This window comes from Oncorhynchus nerka, linkage group LG1 (genome assembly GCF_034236695.1).
Source record: "Oncorhynchus nerka isolate Pitt River linkage group LG1, Oner_Uvic_2.0, whole genome shotgun sequence".
Lineage (NCBI taxonomy): Eukaryota > Metazoa > Chordata > Actinopteri > Salmoniformes > Salmonidae > Oncorhynchus > Oncorhynchus nerka.
This window is the reverse complement of record NC_088396.1, coordinates 25,312,819-25,325,655: the sequence shown is the minus strand read 5'-3', so window position 1 is coordinate 25,325,655 and position 12,837 is coordinate 25,312,819. Positions and strand designations below refer to the sequence as shown.

General features: G+C 43.4%; 1 protein-coding gene across 1 annotated transcript in view; it reads left to right on the top strand.

Moving 5' to 3' along the window:
- Nucleotides 1-12,837, top strand: part of LOC115127314 (unconventional myosin-XVI) — a 219,411-nt gene that overhangs the window by 142,932 nt on the left and 63,642 nt on the right. Inside the window, 5 exon segments of the mRNA XM_065017523.1 lie at nucleotides 440-592; nucleotides 818-1,018; nucleotides 1,170-1,245; nucleotides 3,536-3,723; nucleotides 11,150-11,230. Coding sequence (XP_064873595.1) covers nucleotides 440-592; nucleotides 818-1,018; nucleotides 1,170-1,245; nucleotides 3,536-3,723; nucleotides 11,150-11,230 — 699 coding nt within the window.

The window sequence follows — 12,837 nt, the reverse complement described above, 5'->3', positions numbered from 1 at the left end:
ATATTCTTCAAGAATAAATGGGAACATATACATTATTTATAAGTCCAAAAATGGAAATAAAACTGCTCCTTTAGTCGTATTATTATTATTTCTCAACTCTTAAAGTTCACTGTTTTATTACATTTTTAACCAAAGTATTCGTGAGGGTTTGAGATAGGCATGTGAGCAGTGCAGGAAGTTCTGGTGAGCCATTTGTGGTGATTGCATATGCCTATACATCGTTGCGTAGTAGCCTAGGCCTATGGTGAAACCATTGTTTAGGACATTAGGCTTACATGTTACTTTAACTCTTATCAGACGGCATGAGTTTTACTGAGGGAGGTCGGGTAATGTAATTATGTGTACAAGCACAAAGCACCACATCTGTAATTTTAGTCCCGTGTGAATTTGCCACACACCATTTACTTGCATGTTAACTTCTGTGTGTGTGTGTTCCCAGCTGTGTGTGAACATGACCAACGAGCGTGTGAGGCTGTATGTCTCCGAGGTGCTGTTCCAGCAGGAGCAGGCCGAGTGTCTACAGGAGGCCGTCGCCATGGAGACGCTCCGGTCACCTGGCAACCAGCCTGCCATTCTAGACTTTTTCTTCCAGGTAATGTTTTGCTGTCTGTGGTCTCCACCGCACCGCTGCCTCTTTAAGAACTGTGATAACCCCTATAAAAAGAACACATATCTCATTCTAGAAAAGGCTTTGGTTTTGAGTGTGCTTATATAGATTTTGAGGTACAAAGATCAGATTACCCTGCGTCAGGGCACAGTGTACCATGGTTCTATGCATTCTATATCTGTCTGTGACCCCTGTCCTCCATCTTCCCAGAAGCCTCAAGGTCTGCTGTCTGTGATGGATGAGGAGAGTCAGTCGCTGAGGCCTACAGAACAGACGCTCTACAAGAGACTACAGACACACCTCGACAACACACCCACACACGGCATCTCCCTGACAACCAAGGACGGCAATGGAAACCCCCCACCCATAGACCAGGGTCCTGCCTTCACTGTGAAACACTACGCAGGCCAAGTGAGTAGGTGTTCGCTCACAGACACACGCGCGCGCACACGCACACGCACACAGCAACACACTCACATACAATGTAGACCAGGTGAGTGAATCTGACATTTTAAAGGTGTACCTTTAACATGTTGTTGTATATATGTTCTCTGATTGGTAGATGGCCTATGACCTCACAGGATCCCTGGTGAAGAACAAGGACTCCCTCCCCCAAAACCTGCTACTGGTTCTGAAGTGTAAGTATCACTAAATATACACACACAGAAGGGTTGTTCCATTTAATTTCGATCAATTTTTGACTGCACGCTTTTGATATTAAGAAACCTTGACCATTTTGCGTACCCCACCCTACCATGAGACAGTCATGTCGTCATCTCTGAAAAATATAAATAGTTGAGTTTAATATCATTTGAAAGCTTACAAACAGGGTTGTCAAAATGTTTTATTATTTCTTGGAAAAAAAACATTTTAAAATTAAAATTGTAATTTCTTTACCTTTAGAATATATTAACTAAACATGCATAAACTGTAGCTTAGACCCTATTTCACATCATCTGAGGTGTTTGTGTTGTGACGTGAGTGGAAATATCTATTGTTTTAAAAGAAACTGTCAATCTTTCATAGGAAACCTATTGAAATCATAGATATAAATAATAGAATAGACATTCCAATTCAAGATGTCATTCGATGGTGATTGGACTGGTGGCCATCTTCCTGATAGTAATTGAAATGTATAAATTCAATTGAATTTCAATGGTGTACCAGCTAAAGTGTAGTGGTCTGAAGGGATAAGTTCATTACAAAATGATCTTTCTATGATTGAAATGACATTCACCCTGATTTCAAAAGAATGCTGTGTCTCAACCGATGACAGGCAAAACACACACACCTCAGACAATGTGAAGTAGGGTCTAAGCTACAACATATGAGAAAACATTGAGTTGACATGTTTTTAGGTAAAACATTGAATACTTTTTTTCAATAAATAATTAAATAGTTTGACACTTCTGTTTGTAAGGATAATATAATATCAAACTCAACCATTTTATCTCTTCCAGTGATGAAGACATGGATGTCTCATGGTAGGATGGGGGATGCAAAATGGATCCACTTTGAGCACCTCTTTCTCCTGAAGGTTTTGTCATTCAGGTCCAAAAAGTCACTTTCTGACCACTTCTTCCATGGGAAAACATGTCTGGAACGACCCAAACACAGCAGTAGTGGGTATATAGTCTATTGAGCATGGCCAGACGTGTGCTGGTGTAGTTGTGAGCCAAGCATAGCAGGACACAGGCAGACTTTGTGTCAGAGCCAGGAGCAGCTAGCTTAGCGTCTCTAGGGCTAATTACTGTGGTTTGCTGTAATTTACATGATGTGCCTAATCAGGCTACCCCTTCAGAGTTGGCTTTTTGTACCTCTCTTTGACCCTCTCTCTTGCTTTTGTTCCTTTGTGCACATACGCACAATGTACACACATAAAGATACACATGCACACACATTATGATACACACACACACCTTCCTGTTTCACTCCTTTTGGACAGAAACATACATACCCACAAACACTTCCAGCTCAGATAATATGATATTAACTTCAGGCGGCCAGTTGCACCTTAATTGGGGAGGACGGGCTCATAGTAACGGCTGGAACGGAATACATGGAACGGTACCGAATACATCAAAGACATGGTTTCTATGTGTTAGATACCATTCCATGTACTCCATTGCAGCCATTATTATTAGCTGTCCTCCCTTCAGCATCCTCCTGTGGATACATCTCAGCCCCTCCTTCCCATCCATTTCCTATATACCAAAGGGTAAAGGTAAGTTTAGACTGAAGGGTGTGTGGGGGTGGGGGCTGAGGGTGGGCTGAGCTGTATGTATGGAGAGTGCCTTGTGGGCCTCAGGAGTCAGGTGGTGGGGTTGGAGGGGGATTATGATTACATAAATGAAGAGACAATTACCTCTGGAGCCCACAGTCATTACTCCCTACAACCAGTCTAGGACTCTTGTTTATTTTTCCTTTCAAGATCTCTCTTTTTCTCTCTCTCTCTCTCTCTCTCTCTCTCTCTCTCTCTCTCTCTCTCTCTCTCTCTCTCTCTCTCTCTCTCTCTCTCACCACCACACACCACACACACTCCCCTCCCACACACACATGCCTCTCTCAAAGATCTCATTGTTTTCCAGGGCTGCTTCACGTGTTCTTTGGCAGCATGCTCAGCCTACTCTCTTATGGACCTGATTGTTTACATGGCTATTATTGCTACATTGCCTCCCCCTCACTTCTCCTCTTTCCTTCCTTCCTTCCAACCATCCTTCTCCTCTTAATCCCCTCATGTCTACTGTCTGCTCCTCTCTCTCTCTCTCTCTCTCTCTCTCTCTCTTTCGCTCTCTCTCTCTCCTTCCTCCTCTCCTGCTCCTGCTGATCCTCTCCTCCAATCAACACTCTCCAATTGTCTTCCTCCCTCCTTCCTTCCTCTCCACTCCCTTCCCTCCCTCTCTCTCTCTCTGTGATTCCCCTGTACAGCCAGTGAGAGTGTGTTGGTGCAGCAGTTGTTCCAGTCCAAGCTGACCCAGACTGGGTCTTTGGTACCGGGCCAGGCCAGGATGGCTCTGAGAGGGCCCAAAGCAGCACTTCTCCTAAACAGGATGTCATCCACTTCCACCCTGACCCCCGCAGGCCGCGAGCCTCGGAGGTACCTGGACCTCACCAAGGTACTGGACAATGGCTGGTAAACCATATACTGTGTAGCATACCGTACCTCATACACTCACCAAGGTATGGAGAACTAAGTGGCATAACCATCACCTTAGCGAGTCACTCGGAGTGTATGCTATACAGTACATGTCATATGGTACATTAGCCTCGTTGCTCCGGGAGACCTGTACACATTGGGCTCCTGTCACTGAAAATAGCATCCCGTATCCCCAAAAACATATTCACCAGCCCTCCCGTATATCTATTTCCAATAAACATTTCCCATCACCGAAGGTATATCTATAATCAGGAAATGCCTTACCAGTTGGTATGGGTAATTAAATGTGTGAAAATAAATGTTTTCCAGAGTTTACCAAATTCACTCCGCATCTCCCTAAAGGTGCTCGGGCATCTGAGATCACACGGTAACCTCACATGGGAACTACTACGGAGTAGTGTGTTTGTGGGTATGTATGTTTCTGTCCAAAAGGAGAGAAACAGGAATGTATGTGTATATCTCATTTAATAACCTGTATCGACTGGTAAGGCATTCCAGATAATAGATTCTCCTTCGGTGACAGAAACAGGTACACCAGAGGCCTGGTAAATATGTTTTCGGGGATACGGGATGTAGTCTTCAGCGTCAGGAGCAAAGAGGCTAACGTAACATATGACACGTACTGTATAGCATACCATATACAGACATACACTATTCGTGACTCATTAAGGTACATTAAACAAGAGGGTGATACCCCTAACTCATGAGTCATATCTAAACCACAACCTATCCAAACAGTCAGTATGGTATTCAGACCCCAATAAAGTACCACAATCAGCGTGGTAATACATATAAATAGATGCTGTGTTCACCGTCATGATCAATAGAAATTACAGACAGCTCAAAGCATCCCTCCTCAGAACACTCTAAATATGGGCCCCCCACACACATGTTGATTGGTGGTTAAGGGAGGTGGGAATCACCAATGGTGAAAGCAGGCTGTGTCCATGTCTGTGACGCACTTAGTCGGAAGCTGGGTGTTCCGATTGGAGAAGCAGCAGACAGGAGCAGAGGACTGATGGAAAAGCAAAGAGTGTGTGTTTGGAAAACATTTTTCCCAAATTAGGCCACTTCCCACCATACTGTTAAATATAGACCTCTGGGAATAGCTTTGTTTGTCCTGTACTGCCAGCTGATAAGAGGAAATGTACACACACACACACACACACACACACACACACACACACACACACACACACACACACACACACACACACACACAAGTACCGTATGTGGTAAGATAGTGTCATCATAAATGTTTCTCATGACATTTTAAGGGTTCACAAACCACACACCCTTCTGCTATAAAACATTGTGTTCTCACAATTATGCTAGATTTCATAACTTCAGCTAGAACATCGTTTCCCAAACTTGGAGTAAAAATGTGCTTAACAATTCCCATAATGGGTTGCATGGACACACCCTGTGTGCAATAATAGTGTTTAACATGATTTTTGAATGACTACCTCATCTCTGTACAATACAATTAATTATCTGTGAGGACCCTCAGTTGAGCAGTGAATTTCCAAAAACAGATTCAACCACAAAGACTGGGAGATGAATACAACTTTCAGCGGGACAATAATCTAAAACACAAGGCCAAATCTATGCTGGAGTATCTACGCTGGAGTTGCTTACCACGAAGATAGTGAATCAAATCAAAATTAAATCACATTTTATTGGTCACATACGCAAGGTTAGCAGATGTTATTGTGAGTGTAGTGAAATGCTTATACTTCTAGATCCGACAGTGCAGCAGCTAATATCTAACAAATTCCACAACAAAACCTAATATCTAACAAATTCCACAACAAAACCTAATATCTAACAAATTCCACAACAAAACCTAATATCTAACAAATTCCACAACAAAACCTAATATCTAACAAATTCCACAACAAAACCTAATATCTAACAAATTCCACAACAAAACCTAATATCTAACAAATTCCACAACAAAACCTAATATCTAACAAATTCCACAACAAAACCTAATATCTAACAAATTCCACAACAAAACCTAATATCTAACAAATTCCACAACAACACCTAATATCTAACAAATTCCACAACAAAACCTAATATCTAACAAATTCCACAACAAAACCTAATATCTAACAAATTCCACAACAAAACCTAATATCTAACAAATTCCACAACAAAACCTAATATCTAACAAATTCCACAACAAAACCTAATATCTAACAAATTCCACAACAAAACCTAATATCTAACAAATTCCACAACAAAACCTAATATCTAACAAATTCCACAACAAAACCTAATATCTAACAAATTCCACAACAAAACCTAATATCTAACAAATTCCACAACAAAATCTAATACACACAATCTAGTAAAGGAATGGGATGAGAATATATAAATATAAAATATATGGATTAGCAGTGACAGAGCGGCTAAGATGCAATAGATAGTGAAGGACACAGTATACAGTATATACATATGAGATGAGTAATGCGAGATGTGTAAACATTCTTAAAATGACATTATCAAAGTGACTAGTGTTCCATTTATTAAAGTGGCCAATGATATCAAGTCTGAAGGTAGGCATCCGCCTCTCTGTGCTCGTGGTGGCTGTTTAACAATCTGATGGCCTTGAGATAGAAGCTGTTTTTCAATCTCTCGGTCTCAGCTTTGATGCACCTGTACTGACCTCGCCTTCTGGATGGAAGCGGGGTGAACAGGTAATGGCTCGGGTGGTTATTGTCCTTGATGATCTTTTTTGCCTTCCTGTGACATCGGGTGTTGTAGTTGTCCTGGATGGCAGGTAGTTTGCCCCCGGTGATGTGTTGTGCAGACCGCAGATGCACAGGGTGGGGTCGAGACCCAGGGTCTCAAGCTTAATGATGAGTTTGGAGGGTACTATGGTGTTGAATGCTGAGCTGTAGTCAATGAACAGCATTCTTACAAAAGGTTTTCCTCTTATCCAGATGGGATAGGGCAGTGTGCAGTGTGATGGCGATTGAATCGTCTGTGGACCTATTGGGGTGGTATTCAAATTGGAGAGGGTCTATGGTGACAGGTAGGGTGGAGGTGATAAGATCCTTGACTAGTCTCTCAAAGCACTTCATGATGACAGAAGTGAATGCTATGGGGCGATAGTCATTTAATTCAGTTACCTTAGCTTTCTTGGGAACAGGAACAATGGTGGCCATCTTGAAGCATGTGGGGACAGCAGACTGGGATAGGGATGGATTGAATATGTCCGTAAACACACCAGCCAGTTGGTCTGCGCATGCTCTGAGGACGCACCTAGGGATGCCATCTGGGCCGGAAGCCTTGTGAGGGTTAGCACGTTTCAATGTTTTACTCAAGTCGGCCACGGAGAAGGAGAGCCCAGTCTTTGGTAGCGGGCCTTGTTGGTGGCACTGTGTTTTCCTCAAAGCGCTCAAAGAAGTTGTTTAATTTGTCTTTGAGCAAGACATCGATATCTGCGACAGGGTTGGTTTTCTTTTTGTAATCCGTGATTGTCTGTAGACCCTGCCACATACGTTCATGTTTGAGCCATTGAATTGCGACTCCACTTTGTCTCTATACTGATGCTTTGCTTGTTTGATTGCCTTACGGAGGGAATAACTACACTGTTTGTATTCGACCATATTTCCAGTCAACTTGCCCTAATTAAATGTGGCGGTAAGTGCTTTCAGTTTTGAGCGAATGCTGCCATCAATCCACGGTTTCTGGTTAGGGAAGGTTTTAATAGTCACAGTGGGTACAACATCTCCTATACACTGCCTTATAAACTCGCTCACCGAGTCAGCGTATACATCAATGTTATTGTGTGAGGCTACCCTGAACATATCCCAGTCCACATGATCAAAGCAATCTTGAAGTATGGAATCCGATTGGTTGGATAGACCTAAGCACGGCACTTCCTGTATTAGTTTCTGCCAATAGGAGGGGAGCAACAAGATGGAGTCATGGTCAGATTTGCCAAAAGGAGGGCGGAGGAGGGCCTTGTATGCATCACAGAAGTTAGAGTAGCAGTGGTTGAGTGTGTTACTTGCTCGGGGACAGCAATCGATATACTGACAGAATTTAGGTAGCCTTGTTCTCAGATTAGCTTTGTTAAAATCCCCAGCTACATTAAATGCAGCCTCGGGATGTATGGTTTCCAGTTTGCATAAAGACTAGTGATGTTCCTTGATTACCGTCTTGTTATCCGCTTGCAGGGGGATATACGCAGCTGTGACAATAACAGAGGAGAGTTCTCTTGGGAGATAATACGGTCGGCATTTGATTTTGAGGAATTCTAGGTCAGGTGAACAAAGGGACTTGAGTTCTTGTATGTTGTTACAATTACATCATGAGCCGTTAATCATGAAACATACACCCCCGCCCTTCTTATTACCAGAGAGATGTTTGTTCCTGTCGACGCGATGCACTTAAAATCCCGTTGGGTGTACAGCATGTCCCCAGCTAGCAATGGCTCCGTGAAACAGAGTATGTTACAATCCCAATCTCTTTGGAAAGCAACTCTTGCCCTAATTTCGTCGACTTTGTTAACTTGGGACTGGACATTAGTGTGTAATATACTCGGAAGCGGTGGGTGATGTGCGCGCATCCGGAGCCTCACTAGAAGACCACTCCGGAACCCTCTCCTCCGACAGTGTTGTTTTGGGTCAGCCTCTGGAATCAGTTCAAATGCCCTGGGAGGTGCAGACAAAGGATCTGCTTTGGGAAAGTTGTATTCCTGGTCGTAGTGCTGGATGTGCTGGTAAGTTGACGTCTCACTAATACCCAATAGTTCTTCCCAGCTGTATGTAATAACACTTAAGGCTTTCTGGGCTAACAATATAAGAAGTAATATATAAAAAAAACAAAATACTGCACAGTTTCCTATGGACTTGAAGCGAAGCTGCCACCTCTATCGGCGTCATCTTGCCGAGTTACAGTTTTGGCTTAATCTACTTGAAAATGTATTTCAAGACTTTAAAATGGTTGTCTAGCAATGATCAACAACCAATTTGACAGAGCTTGAAGAGTGTTGAAAAGAATAAGAGGCAAATGTTGCACAATCCATGTGTGGAAAGCTCTTAGCCTCTCTGGGTTAGAAAATGCAGATCGCACCACACGGCCAGGTCTCTGACCTCCTCCCTATAGGCTGTCTCATCGTTTGGCGGTGATCAGGCCTACCACTGTTGTGTCATCGGCAAATTTAATGATGGTGCTGGAGTCGTACCTGGCTGTGCAGTCATGAGTGAACAGGGAGTACAGGAGGGGACGCACCTCTGAGGGGCCCCTTTGTTGAGGATCAGCGTGGCGGATTTGTTGTTACTTACTCTTACCACCTGGAGGCAGCCCGGCAGGAAGTCCAGGATCCAGTTGCAGAGGCAGGTGTTTAGTCCCAGGGTCCTTAGCTTATTGATGAGCTTTGAGGGCACTATGGTGAGCTATAGTCAATGGATAGCATTCTTAGATAGGTGTTCCTTTTGTCCAGGTGGGAAAGGGCAGTGTGGAGTGTGCTTTTCTTTCAAAAACAAGGACATTTCTACGTGACCCCAAACTTTTGAACAGTAGTGTATATGTTTTCGCTGTTTCTTCTTTGTTATGGGGTCAAAAAGATTGGAGAAGTGGTTGATCCATACATCTCCATTTTGGATTGATAGCTCTTCATGTTGTTGTTTAGTGTGTTCCAATATTCCCAGAAGTGGTTAGAATCTATGGATTCTTCAATTACATTGAGCTGATTTCTGACTTGCTGTTCTTTGTTTTTCCTTAGTTTATTTCTGTACTCTTTGTGTTTCACCATAGTGAAGGCATAGGCTCAGGTTCTCTGTCTCTGTGTTTTTGGTTGAATAGGTTTCTCAATTTCCTCCTTAGTTTTTTGCATTCTTCATCAAACCCTTTTTCATTGTTATTAATTTTCTTAGGTTGTCTGATTGAAATGTTTAGATTTGATAAGGGAAGCAGAGAGGTCAAATATACTGATTAGGCTTCCTACAGCCAAGTTTCCACCTTCGCTATTGCAGTGAAACATTTTGTCAAGGAAGTTGTCTAAAAGGAATCTGTTGTTGGCTAATTGTTTCGTGGTAGATTTCTACACTACTTTCCTTCCATCTACAGCATTTCTTAATAGTATGCAGTTTGTTCAGCTTTTATACCTCGTGATTGAGTATTGCTCTGTTCAAGTAGGCTGTGATTTTGCTGTGATCTGATAAGGGTGTCAGTGGGCTGACTGTGAAGGCTCTGAGAGACTCTGGGTTGAGGTCATTGATAAAGGATTCTACAGTACTGCTGCAAGAGATGAGCTGTAGCTGTATCACCACAGCAGTCCCCTCGAAGCCTACCATTGACTATGTACAGACCCAGCGTGCGATAGAGCTGCTTTTTGTTGTTGTTGTGCCTAGGGGGGCATATTGGGGATTGTATTGCTGTCACCTCCAGGTAGGTGTGTCCCCCTGTATGCTAAGGGTGTCAGGTTCTGGCGTTTAGGTTGCAACAGACTAGTACATGTCCCTAGGTCTGGAAATGATTGATCTCCCCTTCTAGGATGAAGAAGCTGTCTTCATTGAAGTATGGGGATTCTTGTGGGGGGATATAGTTAGCATACAGAAAGACATTTTTCTATTCCGAGATGATTTCCTTGTTTATTTTTGTCTGTATTTCCAATTTCTTTGGTGAGGTCTGTGTTCCTGCTCTTTAGCCCAAAGGCAGATGAACTCTCTCTGTCTCTCTATCCCTCTCTCTATCTCGGTCTCTCTCTCTCTCTCTCTGTTTTCAGGTCAAATCTAATAGGGCAGTAACTAGTAGGACTCGCTGAGCGTGTGTCTGTGCATGTGTGTGTGTCTGTGCATGTGTGTGTGCTTGAGTGTGTGTATGTGCACTATAATTGCCTCTGTATTGCATAACCTGCTGAAGGCTGAACCCAATGGCCCTCCTCATTAAACATATAGAGGAAAGGCTTACGCAAGACCTTCACTCTTTCCCCATGTTAACAAAGACCGTAATAATAACATGACGTAACATTGCACAATATTACTGCACTGTAGTTAAACACGGCTATAAAGAAGCTCAAAGATGTTATAATTCAGAAATGCAATAATGGTAATATGATGATATGGTACAGTACATTATTGTATGGTACTGAATGGTTGAGATAGAGGAGGAGGACATTGAATAGCGTATGACCGTAATGAAAAATTGGCTTTATAGATCTTGCCATAAATGACCATATTCATATTATGATTTGACCGTATTCATAGGACTGCATCACGTGGTGTCTCCAGAGCACGGGTCAACCAACTTGTATTGTTAATATTCACTATTCATAGCTCTCTAATAGCACCATCCCCCTCCTCGTTTCTTCCCTCTCTATCTCTCTCTCTCTCCACTCTTCCCATCCTCCTCTTTTTCTCTCTCAGCTCTTGAAGAAGAAGGGAGCAACATCTTTCCTGCAGAGGCTGGAGAGGTGTGGTCCAGTTACGGTTGCTGTGCAGCTGAGGGTATGTATTAACCAGTAGCACAACAATGGACCAAACCAGAACCATAATAACCCAAGCACTTTACCCAGTAGGGATCCTAACCCTAATCCTAACACTCACCTCAATCCAAACACTAAAGTCATTTAATTTCTTTAGCTGACCCTGACCATGACCCTGGCTGCATGGAGTGCACTATGTTCCTCTGGTGAAACGCAGTCCACGCTATAGGGAATATGGTGCCATTTTGGATGCAACCCATGACCCATATCTCTGAACCACAACCAAGTACAACGGAAGTCTATAAAATGTGGTATTCATTTGTAGTTGATCCATATGAAACAACACTATTCATTTCGATGGATCTCTGCCCCACAAGTGTAAAACAAAGGCAGATCGCGTTCCAATGTCCACACCACTACATCCAATGTGATGTGATTGTGGCTTAACATGGAAGTAGCTTTAGTGTGAGTGATGGTTGGTGGTTTGAATGAGGGCAGTGTGCTGCCTGCAGGCAGGAGTTGTGGTCTTACAAGGAATGGAGAGAAGGAGAGGGGAGAAGGAGAGAGGAGAGAAGGTGAGGGTGGGCTGAAGAATAACGCTGTATCCACCCAAGCATAAAGCCCTCTGAATGTATGAATGAACAATGAACAATAGGCTCTGTGTGTGTGTGTGTGTGTGTGTGTGTGTGTGTGTGTGTGTGTGTGTGTGTGTGTGTGTGTGTGTGTGTGTGTGTGTGTGTGTGTGTGTGTGTGTGTGTGTGTGTGTGTGCGTGCAAGTTTCTGACGCCACGGCTCTCGGTACAGTAGCCTACTCACACACATTTACAGTGGAGAGCCACGTCATTAGGGAGTGGTAAGAAGCATGATGGAGTGGCACCAGTGTATATCTGAGAAACACACTCTGACACCCTCTCACAGCCTTAGTCATGACAGGTATTTGTATTGCTGGTCCCTACAGCGACAACACACCCTAACCAATCAGACCCCTTCATCACACACATGACGTGACCTCACTCCTCACTCACTGTTGTCTTGGCGACCGTTGACCACATGTAAGGAAACCTGGCCATATAACCCCCCCCCCCACACACACACACACACACACACACACACACACACACACACACACACACACACACACACACACACACACACACACACAAACAAACCTATGGAAGTTATGTTTCCAGTTAAATCCAGTCTCAAGAGCTCCACGCAGAGTGCTGTACACCGAGGACTAGGCCTACAGGCCATAAAGTATAGCATGATACGGTTGAGGAACTTTCCCAGTTTAAGGAACTATCCCAGGTCAAAGAACTAGCCCAGATTGAGGAACTAGCCCACGTTGAGGAACTAACCCAGGTTGAGTAATCAGCCCAGATTGATGAAATAACCCAGGTTGATGAGCTAACCGAGATTGAGGTATTAGCCTAGGTTGAGGAACTAACATGGGTTGAGGAACTAGCCCAGGTTGAGGAATTTATACCAGGTTGAAGAACTATGCTAGGTTGTGGAACTGGCCTAGGTTGAGGAATCAGCCCAGATTGAGGATGTAACCCAGGTTGAGGAACTAGCCTAGGTTGAGGAACCAGGTCAGGTTGAGGAACTAACCCAGGTTGAGTAACTATC